Genomic DNA, 17,257 nt, shown 5'->3' with positions numbered 1-17,257 from the left:
AAAGGGTTGTTGACCTGATGGTCAGAGTGTTACATTATTCCCTCTCTACCAAAGAAGTGTCCCACTTCGTATATTTAAAATAAAAGATAATTGTAATATAAAAGAAATTAAGTAATTAAGTAAATGCTGAAATTAAAACTGTATGCTAATTAAATTTAAGAAACAAAATCAAGTAATATCAAGTAAAGGGAATGAACTATCATTCCAAAATAAAAACATAATGATGATAATACAGTACTACTGCTACTAGTAATTAAAAATAAACAAGTAATGAAAATTCGTCATCACATGCAATATATTACGTAAGTATACGGAATATAACAAAATATAAAATATTATAAGTTTTAAAACATGCAATTAATTAAAATAAGTTTAGTGAACCATCATTGAGAATAGAAAGTATAGATTGAAAAACATAACTGAAGGAGAGTAAAAAGAATGGTGATATAGTATACAATCGTAACATGTTTTCAAATATTTGTATAACGTTGTCGGCAATTACGGCGGAGTTAGTACACAATGTAATAATTAAGCAAACAAATTTCAACAAGAGGAAAAAATTACCAAATATAGAACAAAACATACATGTAATTAATAAAATCCAAAACGTTTATTTCCATTCGTCGCCGGTTGTTTAAAACCCATAAACGCGAAAGTTAAGATCAGGTACGATCTAATGTCGGAATAAACAGTTCTATGGATAATAAATCTAACGTGACAAGAACAATCACAAATTTTGACTATCGATGTGGCTATTCGAATTTGCCTGGTCGCAGGTCATTTAATCCCTAGATAAATATATATCATGTTCAGGAACGACACTAAATGGAACTTAATCGAGTGCCAATAGTCGGCATGATGATCAGAACACAATGAAGTGTATAATCTAATCAAGACACCATAACATAAATCACAAAGTAAAAGACAAAGTAATATTAAACTCAAGAAAAAGTGATTGCCTAACACATACAGTAGTCGGAGTAAATAAAAAAAAGAATAGAATTAATGATCGGCATTGAACAAGTAAACCTCTCACATTTACTCTGTTCTCGGCAGTGAGTAAATCTGGTAAACAAGGTTATACAATCTAAACAACTAAATGTACTATATTATGATATTTACAATGAGATTTAAAAAAAAAAAATCCATTTAACGAAAAAAAATATTTGAAAACAAACTTTTTCACAAACTTAAATTTTAAGCCTATTAAGGAAATTGCAAATTAAAGTAAAAACTTTAAAAACAACAGAATGACAAGTCGATCATGTTGAGTTAAATGTCATATCTAGCAGGAGGGTGAATTTTTCGGCCATACCTTGTTCTGACGGATTGTTCGACAAAGGGTTTCAGTCTGTCGTGATGTATGCGTCGGGATAGGGGTTTAAGGGTGTTGGAATTTTGGAGTAGATACGTTCTGCCTCCCTCATCTACTTTAGTTATGATGTAGGGTCCAATCCAATTCGGTGTTAATTTCTTTCTAGAATTTGCTGGGTCATCTAGCCAAACTTTGTCGCCAACATTGTAAGGGGTAAAACGTGCGGCTAAATCATATGTAAATTTCTGCCTTTCCTTTTGTCGTAAAGTATTGTCTAGGGCCATTTGGTGTGCATCTTGTATTCGCTTAGCGAGATCGTCAACATATACCGACTGCGAGTGATGAGCTATAGGGGTTTCACCAACTGAGGGGATATGTTGGGGTAAGCGGACATTTCGTCCATGGACTAGAAAGAAAGGGCTAGTGTGTGGAAATTGGGGTATTAACAGCCGTATTTCCCGAACGTAAAAACATGTTACAATATTATTATATCTATACCTATATTATATCACCCGAAGAAAGAGGAGGTTATAGAAAAGAACTAGAAATGATGGATCACTTACCACTTTGTTCGTTAATATTGTGTTCAAATCAAGTTGAATATACTATGGGCTATCCAAAATAATGTTTAAAAATAAATCAGCCAAGCCGTCCACAAACAAAATGTTTATAAAAAGTTCCATCTGCGACTCAAAAGTATTAAACAAATTTTATACGTATCAAAGTTCGTATAAAGCGTTCAAAATAAAAAATGTCAAAAGAAAGTTAAACAAAAGGTCGCAAAAACAGTTAATGATCAATAGTAAAAATCATCTTCTTTTCGGTCTTCGTTCTTCGTCTCTTTGCCTCGGTGTTTTTTTTTCTTCTGTCTTCCGTTTTCTATTTCTGGGGTTGGTCCTGCACTTGTTTCATCCAATAATCTTCTTTTCTTCTTCTTTTGCTCTTCTTTGTCTGTGTTCATTCATCCATCAGCATCTGCTGCTCCACAAACTCTGCAAATTCCAAATCTGATCCATCTTCTTGTTTTTTTTCTTCTTTTTTCTTTTTGTTTTATTGGCTTCTGTGGGTCCAAATTGGTGTGGGAACCAGTTGTAACGGTGGTATTTTAGTGTATCCGTTACTATACCATATAGTCTCAGCGGCAGGATTTCACACAGTCACAAAATGTACCAACAGCAAATATGGTTTATGGTCAGATACAGCTTTATTTAAATATGCAATGTAATACAGTCTGTTCTGGCTATATTACATACCTTTTCTTCTCTCTATTATAAATGTTTTATTCTACCAAGCTCTTTTCCTTCTCTTTTTCTCCTCTTACCAGTGCATCCATATTTTAAGGAACGGTCCTAATTAATATGCATGTACTGGGAGGGGACTATTTAGTAAAGGGAACATTCCATGATGATGAGGAAACAGTAATTGATTAAGGATGTGGGTTATAGGAGAGTGAATAAAGAGTACCTAGGGATAGGAAGAAACCACTAGGAATGTTAATAGATGGAGTAGGGAGAAATAGTGAAAAAGGGTTGTTGACCTGATGGTCAGAGTGTTACAGTAGTAGGCCTACTACTAGGCCTAGCCTATAGTTATATAGTTAATTGAAGTAGGTAGGCCTAGATAAAGTAGTCTAGGCCTAGTTTGAATGTTCAAGTACTTTAGTAATACTATCAAAGTATTCACAGCATTTAATCTGTAAAAGGCTCTCTAGACTAGTTGCTAGCTAGGCGAAAATAACATTATTATTGTTATACTGCCCTTAACTTAATAACATGGAGTAATAATAAGGATAAGGTCTTGTTGGATGAGGCCATCGATCAAGTTTACATTCCGTACAAGTTGTTCTGTTTTTCTGTTGTAAATTAGTATTTTCTATCAATCATCAACATTTGGTGTTGCGGCTATCGGGACATCAACCTCATTGGCTAATAAACAGCTCAGTGAATTTCGGCCACTGATCATGTCTGTTGCCGCATCCCTACTTACCAACAAAAAACACATCTCTTATAGACAATCGTCAATAAAAACAATTTTCAGAAAAAAATTTACAAATTAGGTCAGCCGAAACCAAATCAAATTACTAGAAAAAACTAAAAAATATTCATTTGATGCCAGGTAAACTGTGCCGATAGAAATGGTCATGGTGTACCCTAATGTAAAGAACATACTGTAAAGAAAATAATAAATCTTCTGAAACACCATTTTAAAAGCATTACCTTCGATTTCATAAAAGGAAGACACTGTCGTATCTACCATAAATATCATTTGAGAGACAAAAAAAATTCAAGAGTGAAACAAAACACAATACAATATTTAAAATTTTATTGATTACATCACACAGAGAGTGTCAATATTCCATTACATGAAATGCTTAAATTTGACTGGGAATTATGCAATGAACAATAAATATTTATTTAAAATAAGAAATAATAATTAATTTGATTTGAATTTATTAGGAAAATCATAAAATATACATACAAAGTAAAAACATAATGAGGAAACTGGACAATTGACCAATGAAGCTAGGAGGTTTTGAATACCGGCAGACTAAAAACTGTCCATTTTAGAGGATTATCAAATGATCAATGTATTAAATAAATAAAAATATTAAATAATATTAATATAAAATCCTTTTTTTTAATATGACGAGACATGTTTATCAAAAATATTAGAATTCGTGGAAGGAAATATTTGATTCATATTAAAATGAATTATAGTGGAATTACTCTTGAAATATAAAATACTCATGACAAGAATATAGAAATCACAATTTAATGTACACATTTCATTGCAAAAGTTTCCCCTCTGCTTTTTTGTAAGGGCTTGGGACCTTCAAATACAAAGTGCAATGAATGATTTAATGTAAATTATAATGTAATTATATAAACTTATTGTAATAATATAAAAATTACAAAATAATTCACTACATTAACCATTGCTCTTTGGATTTGGCAGCATTAAAAACTTTTTTTTTATTATTATTTTTATTAACTTTATTGCACATTCAGAAAACCATTAGATATGGTGGCCCAATGGCCAAATTGCATAAAATATAAAATATTTTGTAAAAAGTGAAAATAAAATAACAGAACAAAACAAAAAATAGAAGATATATATATATATGAAACAGTATAAAAACTCTATCCATGGCTACAAAAATCATTTGGAATCATTCTTGTTGCTGTTTTTTTTTCCACTCTTGACGATGGTGACGGGTGGCAACCAATAGCCGAATTTCATGCTTCATCAGATGTTGCAGCACAATACCAATTTCCATAGTACTGAGTGTGGTTCTTATTTAACCTTGGTTGCTTACACTTTGAGCACACAATCACAGACATTCTTGGTTTGTACATTTTGATCGGTTTCCAATGTCTTTAGCCACTCGTTTTCTGTACAAGAGGGTAGTTCTAGGAATGCGAGTACTACTAGCCGCAGGGACTGATGGTGGTGGGTTTGCTATCTCGCCTGGAACTGGGATCGACAGTCTGTTTCCTAGAGTTGCTCGGCCGGAAGTGTTTTTTGGTTGGACAAATGTGAGAGATGGAGCGCTTGCAGGATCGTTTAGCACCGCTGGATTGGTTAAAGGTTCAAGTAGGGTATTATCAGAGACAAGTTTGGGTATTGTTGCTGAGATGCCAGATTCCAAAACTTGCTGCTCTTGCTTCTTTGATGTTCTGTTGTACCTGTAATAACATCAATAACAAGTTAAAACTCACCGCTGGATGAGTGTCGTATGATTTATCTCCATCAACTGAAGCTTACCAAACAACATCAGGTGTCCATTTGATAGCACTTTCCGACGAATGTTTTTGTAGCCTTTGCCGATTAGCGGCCAGCGCTGGAAATGTTTCCCTCCGATATATACGGTAGGCGGATACTCTTCACATAGTTTTGTAATAAGGCACTCCATATATCGATTGCAGTCCGGCCATTGGGCTGGTCCGGTGTTCTGACCTAAGAAGCATCTGTTAACCTACAAAGTGAAAAACGCAGGAAACTGCCTTACTGTCGAGTGCTTTCAACACCAGGTATTACAGCAGTCGTTTTACTTTTCTTGAACCTGCCTTTTGTGAGGTAATCATGATGCCGTGCTTTGCGCTTAACGGTTTTGTCATACGCATCCAGGTTGTTCCACAACTTTGTGACATGTTCAGCATGACTTTGACTTATGACTTCACTGTCTTCCTTAAACTGCATAAGGTAGCAGCCTGGAATGCTGTCCAGTCCAGTGGAATCCTCAAGTTCCTAAATTTTGTTAAGAAAATATGAAAACAACATAAATTATAAGACTTTATGCATTGTATTGCAAAACAGAAACAAAATTTATGAGGTAAATAATAATAATATTTATTCGGTCATCAATGTAAAAACAAGCACGAATGTGGGGGTACAGCGAAAGAAGCTGTAATGACGTCATAAGACCATAAAGAGAAAATGTTTTATAAGGGAAATAAGAATAAAGGTGGGCGATACCCACAAAAGAGAAGAAAAACAAATGCTTTGAATCTCAACCAAAGTTACATTAAGCAAGTCTTCAATGTATCAATATTTGATTTGATCATCGGATGAGTTTGTAATTAATTTAATCCTGAGAATTCCATATAATTTGTAATTCTAACATGAAGCTATAAAATTAGATGATTCTACCATAGCATAACATAAATGGAGCATGATTGAGAAGAGACAGCATTATGTTATTATATGACATTTTTTGCTTTAAAAGTGACAATTGCTAGTATACAACAGGGAAGACAGGCAGGCCCGAGGTGCTCTGAATCTCTGATGTAGAATTACATCTCTGTCGTAGAAAGTTCCAGGAAGACATATGACACTATACAAGGAAAACCAAAAATAAAATTGATTATAACGTAATGTGCAGGTGGTAATTGTGTTGCCTTAATAACTTCTGTAGAAACTACCTTTCGATTGATCTGACCTTAGGTAGGTTGTCGGTGGTCATCTGAAACTAGAATACATCAAAACTGCCAAGTTGAGGAGTGAGGGAGGACGTCCTAATATCTCTGCATGCACACAATGTTCTGAACACAACCTTATTTTAAGTATTATGGAATAAAAATTTATTTGATTGATTAATGGATTACCTTGGGAATTACCTGAATACAGTAAATGCAACCAGTTACAATAGTTGTCATCATTAATGACCTCAACACCAACCCACATAGATGAAACTGAAAGTATAACAATGTAAATACAGTTGTTCTGAGTTCAGTAATGTGGGGGAAGTTAGTAATAACTAGCGTCAGAATAAACAACACAGGTACCAATAATAAAGCAGGAGTTCTCAACAGTTTTCAATCGTACGCCACATTGTAATTTACTAATAATGTTGTGTGCCAGAGATAGAATGTGAAGTCACAGGTGGGGGAACCAGCCGTGTAACAAGGGTGTTGTGTTGAATTGTGAACAAAGCATTATAGTCAACACTCCTACTAGTAAACAAAACAGAAACAAAATATTTCATCTCATATTTGATACAACACAGTTCGTTAAGTTGTGCAGTATTATTATTTAATTTGACATTTAATTAAATAAAACACATGCATACAAAACATACGTATTGTAAACTCTTACTTTTAAACTGCAAAAGGATGTTATGATGAAGAATATCCAGAATGTTAACAGCAACTAACTGTTGGTGGAAAATTAATGGCATATTAAAATATTAGAGTTTTCAGTTTATATTTATTAGACAACTGATAGACAAACTATATATAGATAGATATTACCCAATTACAAATAATAATTCACTGTCAATTAATAATTTATAACTTTTTTTTTTTCATTTATAACAATATTTGTAAAAATTATACTAAACCTTTTGTTTAGATCAGCTTTTTGAAATAATGCCCTGCTATTTTAGGGTATTTAACATTAGCGTATACTCAGAGTATACATACAGAAGAGTTGGTGTTAAAAAGGAGAAAGCAGAAATAAAAATAACCTATTACAAGTAAAATAGTTTTTGCAAACTAGCTACAGTGTGGTTATAACTTACCAGGTCTAAATGTGTTTGTTGTAATAATGACTGCTAAAAACCATGACTCTGAAAGAAACTCAAAGTAACTCAAACTACATGTTAATCAACATCAAAACATATGAAAATAATAAGGTAGCATGTTGTGGTGGCTTTATCATTAACTAAAATACTGCCATGTTAGGATATGCTTGGGATTGGCTTCACGTTCTATTTCTGCCAATTTTCTGAATAATCTATTAAGCTACAGAATGCTAGAATTATGTTTAACCTGTCTGTGATTTGATGATCCATATATAACATCTTGAAAGGTCTTTCCTTGCATAGAAGACAAAACTACTGTTTTCATTAATTACTTTATAGAATTTTCTTTTTCTTTTTTTGTAACTTAAATTAACATTTCCATTATTAAATCATTTAAAATAGTATAACATTTCAACAATTCATTATTAACACATGCTATGAATATAATATAGTCGACTCTCCAAATACTGGACTCTGAACTGAAAAAACCGAACACTCTCCCAATACCAGAATTGTCTTGAGGACCAGAAGACCCCAAATTCCTAAGCTTTTAATATTAAGAGAATTTTCCAAAGAATGTAGGGAAAGTTTTGTGTAACTGAGCAGACAGGTCTATTTTCAATAAGGTGATGGGACCAGGATAGCTTTATTTGCCAAGTCATGCATAACATATCGTTTGAGGGGCTTCATAAGCAGCCGCACATGTGGTTTAATCTTTTGTTTTAATTTAGCTGACTGAGACAATCACTACATAGTTGCACGCTTATCCACTTTAGCGGACTTCCTGCTATGCGGAACAGGATGTAAACTCGTTAAAAAACACATTCCAAATACCAAACCGTTACGGAATCCAACATATTCTGCCAGGTGTCCGGTATTAGGAAAGTTGACTGTACAATAATGAATAATTTATCAACTACATATGTTATTAAACCACCACACAAACAATTAATGTTAAATATTAAACGATGAGACATGTTTTGTCTAAATCAACTAACAATTACTTATTAAGGGTATGTTCAGACTCTTGACGTAAAAGTACTACTTCTCCCTACCATCCACAAACCGAGGAATTAGTGGAAAGCTTTAATGGCACCCTTAAGTGTATGGTTTGTTCAGGATGATCCCCGGGAATGGAATAAATTGCTTCCGTACCTATTATTTGCTTATAGGGAGATACCGCAGGAGTCTACTGGGTTCTCCCCACATGATACGTCCACCTAGGGATAGTATGACTGATAACCACATCATGGAGGAAATAAAGTTCATCAGTTTTTATATGAGAAAACAAATTTGTTATCCTTACTCTGTAGAGATAGTCAACTGAAGGCAAACAGACACAAGTGATTCTGCTAACTTTTCTAATCAGACGATCTATTAATTCTTTATCTTTGTTAAAAGCAATTTCTCCCCATCCCGTTAAGCAATAACTCCAAACCCCACAAACAACTGACGTATAAAAGATATTGATGGTTTTGTTACTCACATTAAAAGCATTTACATACGAGTATTTAATTTCTTACTAATATATTCTAAATATTCAGAAAAATTTAATCTATCTCTACATGATTACCATCAATAATGAATGAATAATATCAGTAGATGCCCTAAATTTATTACGAAAATCTATTACCATTTCTTTGGTCTTAGAATAGCAGTATTAAGTTTAAGATGGTTTTTATTCCAAAAACCTTACAAACCGGTCAATTTCAGCTTTATAATAACCATAGTTGTCATGTTTGACCCAGGATGGCTGTGTCATCAGCTAATTTGATAACAGGACAATCTGGGTGATCGGACTTAAAGTCTGAAGTGAACACAGTGAATAGGAAAGGGGCTAAAACTGTGCCCTGTGGGGAACCTGTGTTACTAAACAATAATTTCATATTTAACTTCGCTGTTCAGTTTAATATATTGATATCTATGTGTCAACAAAATTAAGTACAAGGCCATTCAACTTATTAGGTACGTTGGCATTTATCAAATTATTTGTCAACAGATGAAGGCCGATGATAGATCAAAATACATTATTCTGACACTGTGTTGGTGTTTGTACCCTATAAATGAGAATAATGTATAACGTTCGTGTAATATTGATCCATTGCGATTGATTATTGCGATTAAAATCATCATTTATTATAATATAAGCATCAGCGTATTTGGCTTCAATATCTAAGATAACATCATTTATTTCACAAAGGACCTCTTTTCCAAGATTAGTGTGCGGAATGTAGATGGAAATGTTCATAATAACTGAAAATTCGCATGGAAAAACTACTGTAATAAAGCATGACGTACACCCAGTTAGACAAAAAGCTTATCCAATTCATCAGGCTAAGTTAGGCAAAGTAAAAGAAGAGTCTCACTGTCCAAAACGGGACGGTACAGCTCGCTTTAACATGAATTACAAAAAAATGCATATCCAATGCCACGGATAAATGAAATAATAGGCAGGGTTGGTACTACTAAATTTATAACGAAATTAGATTGATGTAGAAGGTTCCTAACTGAACGGTCAAAACCATATACAGCTTTTTCAACACCAATGGTTTTGTAACAATTTAAGTGTTAGGCCAAGAGTCTGGACATACCCTAAATAACCACAGTACATATGTTGTTTAAATCAGTTCAACAATTCTGATTAAACCATGACACATGTTTTGTTTAAATCAGGTCAGCAATTACTGATTAAACTATGACACATGTTTTGTTTAAATCAACTAAGCAACTAATGTCTAAAAAACCACACATGATTTGTTTAAACATGGAGTAAATATAACTCTATGGTTTAAATCAGTTCAACAATTACTGATTAAACCAGGACACATGTTTTGTTTAAATCAACTAAGCAAACTGATTAAACCACCACACATGTTTTGTTTAAATCAGGTCAACAATTACTGATTAAACCATGACATATGTTTTGTTTAAATCAGGTCAACAATTACTTATCCATGACACATGTTTTGTTTAAATCAACTAAGCAACTAATGTCTAAAAAACCACACATGTTTTGTTTAAACATGGAGTAAATATAACTCTATGGTTTAAATCAGTTCAACAATTACTGATTAAACCAGGACACATGTTTTGTTTAAATCAACTAAGCAAACTGATTAAACCACCACACATGTTTTGTTTAAATCAGGTCAACAATTACTGATTAAACCATGACATATGTTTTGTTTAAATCAGGTCAACAATTACTTATCCATGACACATGTTTTGTTTAAATCAACTAAGCAACTAATGTCTAAAAAACCACACATGTTTTGTTTAAACATGGAGTAAATATAACTCCATGGTTTAAATCAGTTCAACAATTACTGATTAAACCATGACACATGTTTTGTTTAAATCAACTAAGCAAACTGATTAAACCACAACACATGTTTTGTTTAAATCAGGTCAACAATTAATGATTAAACCATGACATATGTTTTGTTTAAATCAGGTCAACAATTACTGATTAAACCATGACACATGTTTTGTTTAAATCAGTTCAACACTTACTTATTAAACCATGACACATGTTTTGTTTAAATCAACTAAGCAACTAATGTCTAAAAAACCACACATGTTTTGTTTAAACATGGAGTAAATATAACTCCATGGTTTAAATCAGTTCAACAATTACTGATTAAATCATGACACATGTTTTGTTTAAATCAACTAAGCAACTAATATCTAAAAAACCACACACGTTTTGTTTAAACATGGAGTAAATATAACTCCATGGTTTAAATGGTGATTTGTTTATGAAAAGTAAAAAACAAATAGTAATACTACTAAAACATGGGGGAATTATAAATAGTATTCTTAAAGGCAAAAGTCAGACTGTTCATGAAATTATTCCAGATAAACTTAAAGAATCATTAAATGATGTTAATATTGAATGTAATTCCAATGAACAAAAAGCCGACTTGTTTAATGATTATTTTGTAAATATCGGCAGAAATTAGCAAGCAAGATTGATTGTTCTCAAAAAAGTTCCAATGATTATTTGAAAAATTCAATTAGTTCCTCTTTTATTTTGGAAACCTGTTTTAGAATTTAAAGAATTATTAAGAAATATAGATATAAAAAAGTCCACTTGACATGACCAGTTATCTGCTAGATTAATTAAGGATTCATCTATTGTTATTGCAAAGCCATTAACATATATTATTAACTTATAACTTGTCACAGGTGTTTTTCATGATGACTTGAAGGTGGCACAAGTGACTCCAATTTTTAAAAAGGGTTATAAGGATATCCTTGGAAATTATCTAAACTGTTACTGACTACATTTTGACTATACAGTCCATTGATTATTCTACTATGTATTTGCAGTTTAAATTCTCTAAACTGTTACTGAATAATCAACTGTCTTTTGACTAGACAATTCACTTATTATTCTACTATGTATTTGCAGTTTAAATTCTCTAAACTGTTACTGACTAATCAACTACTTTTGACTAGACAATTCACTGATTATTCTACTATGTATTTGCAGTTTAAATTATCTAAACTGTTACTGAATAATCAACTGTCTTTTGACTAAACAATTCACTGATTATTCTACTATGTATTTACAGTTTAAATTCTCTAAACTGTTACTGAATAATCAACTGTCTTTTGACTAAACAATTCACTGATTATTCTACTATGTATTTACAGTTTAAATTCTCTAAACTGTTACTGAATAATAAACGGTCTTTTGACTAAACAATTCACTGATTATTCTACTATGTATTTACAGTTTAAATTCTCTAAACTGTTACTGACTAATCAACTGTCTTTTGACTAAACAATTCACTGATTATTCTACTATGTATTTGCAGTTTAAATTATCTAAACTGTTACTGACTAATCAACTACTTTTGACTAGACAATTCACTGATTATTCTACTATGTATTTGCAGTTTAAATTCTCTAAACTGTTACTGACTAATCAACTACATTTCGACTAGACAATTCACTGATTATTCTACTATGTATTTGCAGTTTAAATTCTCTAAACTGTTACTGAATAATAAACGGTCTTTTGACTAAACAATTCACTGATTATTCTACTATGTATTTACAGTTTAAATTATCTAAACTGTTACTGAATAATCAACTACATTTTGACTAGACAATTCACTGATTATTCTACTATGTATTTGCAGTTTAAATTCTCTAAACTGTTACTGACTAATCAACTACATTTTGACTAGACAATTCACTGATTATTCTACTATGTATTTGCAGTTTAAATTCTCTAAACTGTTACTGAATAATCAACTGTATTTTGACTAGACAATTCATTGATTATTCTACTATTTACACATAGTTTAAATTCTCTAAACTGTTACTGAATAATCAACTGTATTTTGACTAAACAATTCATTGATTATTCTACTATTTACACACAGTTTAAATTCTCTAAACTGTTACTGACTAATCAACTGTCTTTTGACTAAACAATTCACTGATTATTCTACTATGTATTTGCAGTTTAAATTATCTAAACTGTTACTGAATAATAAACGGTCTTTTGACTAGACAATTCACTGATTATTCTACTATTTACACACAGTTTAAATTCCCTAAACTGTTACTGACTAATCAACTGTCTTTTGACTAAACAATTCACTGATTATTCTACTATGTATTTGCAGTTTAAATTATCTAAACTGTTACTGAATAATAAACGGTCTTTTGACTAGACAATTCACTGATTATTCTACTATTTACACACAGTTTAAATTCCCTAAACTGTTACTGACTAATCAACTGTCTTTTGACTAAACAATTCACTGATTATTCTACTATGTATTTGCAGTTTAAATTATCTAAACTGTTACTGAATAATAAACGGTCTTTTGACTAGACAATTCACTGATTATTCTACTATTTACACACAGTTTAAATTCCCTAAACTGTTACTGACTAATCAACTGTCTTTTGACTAAACAATTCACTGATTATTCTACTATGTATTTGCAGTTTAAATTATCTAAACTGTTACTGAATAATCAACTGTATTTTGACTAAACAATTCACTGATTATTCTACTATGTATTTGCAGTTTAAATTCTCTAAACTGTTACTGAATAATAAACGGTCTTTTGACTAAACAATTCACTGATTATTCTACTATGTATTTACAGTTTAAATTCTCTAAACTGTTACTGAATAATCAACTGTCTTTTGACTAGACAATTCACTGATTATTCTACTATGTATTTGCAGTTTAAATTATCTAAACTGTTACTGACTAATCAACTACATTTTGACTAGACAATTCACTGATTATTCTACTATGTATTTGCAGTTTAAATTATCTAAACTGTTACTGAATAATCAACTGTCTTTTGACTAGACAATTCACTGATTATTCTATGTGTTTGCAGTTTAAATTCTCTAAACTGTTACTGAATAATCAACTGTCTTTTGACTAAAAAATTCACTGATTATTCTACTATGTATTTGCAGTTTAAATTCTCTAAACTGTTACTGAATAATCAACTGTCTTTTGACTAAAAAAATCACTGATTATTCTACTATGTATTTGCAGTTTAAATTCTCTAAACTGTTACTGAATAATCAACTGTCTTTTGACTAAAAAATTCACTGATTATTCTACTATGTATTTGCAGTTTAAATTCTCTAAACTGTTACTGAATAATCAACTGTATTTTGACTAGACAATTCATTGATTATTGTACTATTTACACACAGTTTAAATTATCTAAACTGTTACTGACTAATCAACTACTTTTGACTAGACAATTCACTGATTATTCTACTATGTATTTGCAGTTTAAATTATCTAAACTGTTACTGACTAATCAACTACTTTTGACTAGACAATTCACTTATTATTCTACTATGTATTTGCAGTTTAAATTCTCTAAACTGTTACTGATTAATCAACTACATTTCGACTAGACAATTCACTGATTATTCTACTATGTATTTGCAGTTTAAATTATCTAAACTGTTACTGACTAATCAACTACATTTTGACTAGACAATTCACTGATTATTCTACTATGTATTTGCAGTTTAAATTCTCTAAACTGTTACTGATTAATCAACTACATTTCGACTAGACAATTCACTGATTATTCTACTATGTATTTGCAGTTTAAATTATCTAAACTGTTACTGACTAATCAACTACATTTTGACTAGACAATTCACTGATTATTCTACTATGTATTTGCAAATCTTCATAGTTCTATAGAAAACTTGCAATGCTTTTAAATAATTTCTTGCTACTGCATGCCACTGAAATTAAAAACATAAACCTACCTTTGGATGGATCCTCCTCATTTTGTCATATAACTGTTGAAATTCAGAGTAATGGAGAACTGGATTTTTGTTATAGACTTCTCTTGCCTACAAAAAAAAATAAAAATTGTATTTAATAATGTGATGGTGATTATTACAATTAAATAGATAATACATAAACATTAAACATACATAGAGGATGGCTTACAGACTAGTTATATTGAAAGTAGAAAAATAATAAAGTCAAATTAATAGGTGAAATAAGTTTTACAGAAAATGTACTTTAAGTATTTCAAATGAGAATTGTATTGATGTTTTAGATAACAATAATAATGACAATAATACCAGGAGTAATTAAAGTGCTTGTAAGATTATCTGGTGGATGATGTTAATATGAAATTGTATGCCACATATGGATTTGATTATGGGTGATTAGCATAGATTAAATTAAAATAAAATAAACACATTCTATAAACTCAGTACTACACAAAACTAAAAATGCATGCAGTTATTTGGTGGTTGATGTTAAAATAAAAGTGTATGCCACATCAGGATTTCAACCCGAGACAAGAGTGTCGATGCTCTACCAGCTGAGCTATGATAGCATCCTATAAAAGAAATAGATTTTAGTGATTAGCATGGATTAACACATTCTATAAACCACTAAACAAACAAAAAACGTGCATGCAGTTATCTGGTGGATGATGTTAATATGAAAGTGTATGGCACATCAGGATTTGAACCCGAGACCAGAGTGCCGATGCTCTACAAGCTGAGCTATGATAGCATCCTATAAAAGAAATAGATTTTAGTGATTAGCATGGATCAACACATTCTATAAACCACTAAACAAACAAAAAACGTGCATGCAGTTATCTGGTGGATGATGTTAATATGAAGGTGTATGCCACATCAGGATTTGAATCTGAAAAATTAGCATAGATTAAACTAAAATAAAACAAACACACAAACACATTCTATAAACTACTAAACAAATAAACATGCATGCAGTTATCTGGTGGATGATGTGAGATATGAAAGTGTATGCCATATCAGGATTTGAATCTGAAAAATTAGTATAGATTAAATAAAAAAAAAAGCACAAACACATTCTATAAACTACTAAGCTACCAACTGAGCTATGATAGCATTCTATAACAGAAGAAGATGTTGATATTTAGTATGGAAAAATCATTCTGAAAACTACTACATTTAAACAATATACAACTGCAAAGTGAGGATTTGAACAATTACTTTAGAAACTACAGAAGTTATCTTGGGGAGGCCTCAAATTAGTTTGTATAAATAAATTAACTAAGCATACAAACTAGAGAATACAAAGAGTAATGTGCAAATTTAAAAAGTAAACATTTTCCTGTTTTTTGAGATACCAAGACCTGATAAAAACAGTTAAAGAATGTCCATACAAGTACAAGGGACATTTTGCTGACCTGAAATAAAAACTAATTAAACAAGTACAGTAAAGCCAAATATACCAGGAAACTTTGCTGACCTGGTAAAAACATTAGTGCAATATATTGGGAGACTCAAAATCCTACCATCACCCAAGGAATCATACTGCAGTACTAAAACGATAATGTACAGTACTCATACAAATTGTTTAAAAATACTACATCAACGTTGACCATATATTGCAGTACCAATTAAAAAGAGTGTGGACTGGAGTGTGGTCTGGCAATATTAGTTTGATGCTTTACAAATGTGTCCTTATTAACAATTATTGAATACTTACAGATGATGGCGCTTCATTCGCATGTGCTTGAGAAATTTCCTGGTGAATGTAAAATAATATTGTACATAATACCATTACTTGTTTCATTATTCGTAAAGAGGTATACAAGATAATAATAATGATTACATAGAATTCAGTCCTGTAAATAAATGGACACTGGAAAAATATATATTTATGTGAAAATTGTATCTTACCAGCATTTCATCTCCACATGTGAAAATGCTACCTAGAAAAGATATACCTTAAGGTGAAGTATGTATTGCATTTGGGATAATAAAAGCTTAATATTAAAATGATTTAAGATGCGAAATTGTGTTCCTTTAATTGGTAGTTATACAGCATTTATAAAACACATAAATTATACAGTTTGCATTCTTTTGTTTTTTATATGAAAGTAATGGCCATCCTTACCTGGACATCAGCAGTTTCATTTATATTCTGAAAAAGTGTACATAGCACATTAAAAAAAGTAAAGTAAAATTTTAGTTAATAGATGCAATGTTTGTTTTCTTGTTGATTGCTAATTATTAAAGTGTTAGATATATTCTTTATATTATGTTATGTTTCAATAAAAAATAAACATCTTTCGGGATACAAACATTTTAGACAGAAATTAAATCTTACCCCACTTCTCCCGAGTTGACGGTTTGCTGCTATAAGATTGTGGGCTCTTACAGCCGTCTCCCGGGATTGCGTGGCTTTATAGTATGCCTCTTGCGTTGATAATTTGTGGGCCATATGGTCAGCAACCACAACTCTTTCCCTTTCGTCGCAGTGACCCCAGGACTGATGAAATTATTTAAAGAGAAGGTAATATGTAATGAATTATTCTACACTTACAAATTGTGTCCCACATAATTCCCAAAACAAAATATAACTGATGGTTTATCACTTGAAAATAATATTT

At 31.4% G+C, this 17,257-nt stretch overlaps 1 protein-coding gene across 3 annotated transcripts; it reads right to left on the bottom strand.

The window, feature by feature from the left end:
• Nucleotides 1-4,536: 4,536 nt before the first annotated feature.
• Nucleotides 4,537-16,789, bottom strand: LOC140049355 (uncharacterized). 3 transcript variants are annotated; one of them, XM_072094228.1, is made up of 5 exons: nucleotides 16,762-16,789; nucleotides 16,545-16,576; nucleotides 16,351-16,389; nucleotides 14,619-14,705; nucleotides 4,537-5,563 (listed from the first exon to the last, which is right to left on the bottom strand). In XM_072094228.1, exons 2-5 carry the CDS (start codon nucleotides 16,548-16,550, stop codon nucleotides 5,321-5,323), a joined length of 375 nt encoding a protein of 124 aa, XP_071950329.1. In that variant the 5' UTR covers nucleotides 16,551-16,576; nucleotides 16,762-16,789; the 3' UTR covers nucleotides 4,537-5,320. The 3 variants fall into 3 exon arrangements, 1 of the variants encoding a protein (XP_071950329.1); XR_011845232.1 differs by lacking the exons at nucleotides 14,619-14,705; nucleotides 16,351-16,389; nucleotides 16,545-16,576; nucleotides 16,762-16,789 and adding exons at nucleotides 6,421-6,507; nucleotides 6,911-6,968; nucleotides 7,335-8,985; XR_011845233.1 differs by lacking the exons at nucleotides 14,619-14,705; nucleotides 16,351-16,389; nucleotides 16,545-16,576; nucleotides 16,762-16,789 and adding exons at nucleotides 6,911-6,968; nucleotides 7,335-8,985.
• Nucleotides 16,790-17,257: the final 468 nt, after the last annotated feature.

The sequence above is a fragment of the Antedon mediterranea genome, chromosome 5 (genome assembly GCF_964355755.1).
Source record: "Antedon mediterranea chromosome 5, ecAntMedi1.1, whole genome shotgun sequence".
In the NCBI taxonomy this organism is placed as follows: Eukaryota; Metazoa; Echinodermata; class Crinoidea; order Comatulida; family Antedonidae; genus Antedon; species Antedon mediterranea.
Note: the sequence above shows the minus strand (reverse complement) of the source record. Positions and strands in the feature narration are given on the sequence as shown.

Bases quoted from the DNA above. Each gene is read 5' to 3' on its own strand.
- LOC140049355 (XM_072094228.1), bottom strand. The intron at 14,706-16,350 runs GTAAGTATTCAA...TTTTTTTTGTAG, and splicing joins CGAATGAAGCGCCATCATCT to GCAAGAGAAGTCTATAACAA. The intron at 5,564-14,618 runs GTAGGTTTATGT...AACAAAATTTAG, and splicing joins TGAGGAGGATCCATCCAAAG to GAACTTGAGGATTCCACTGG.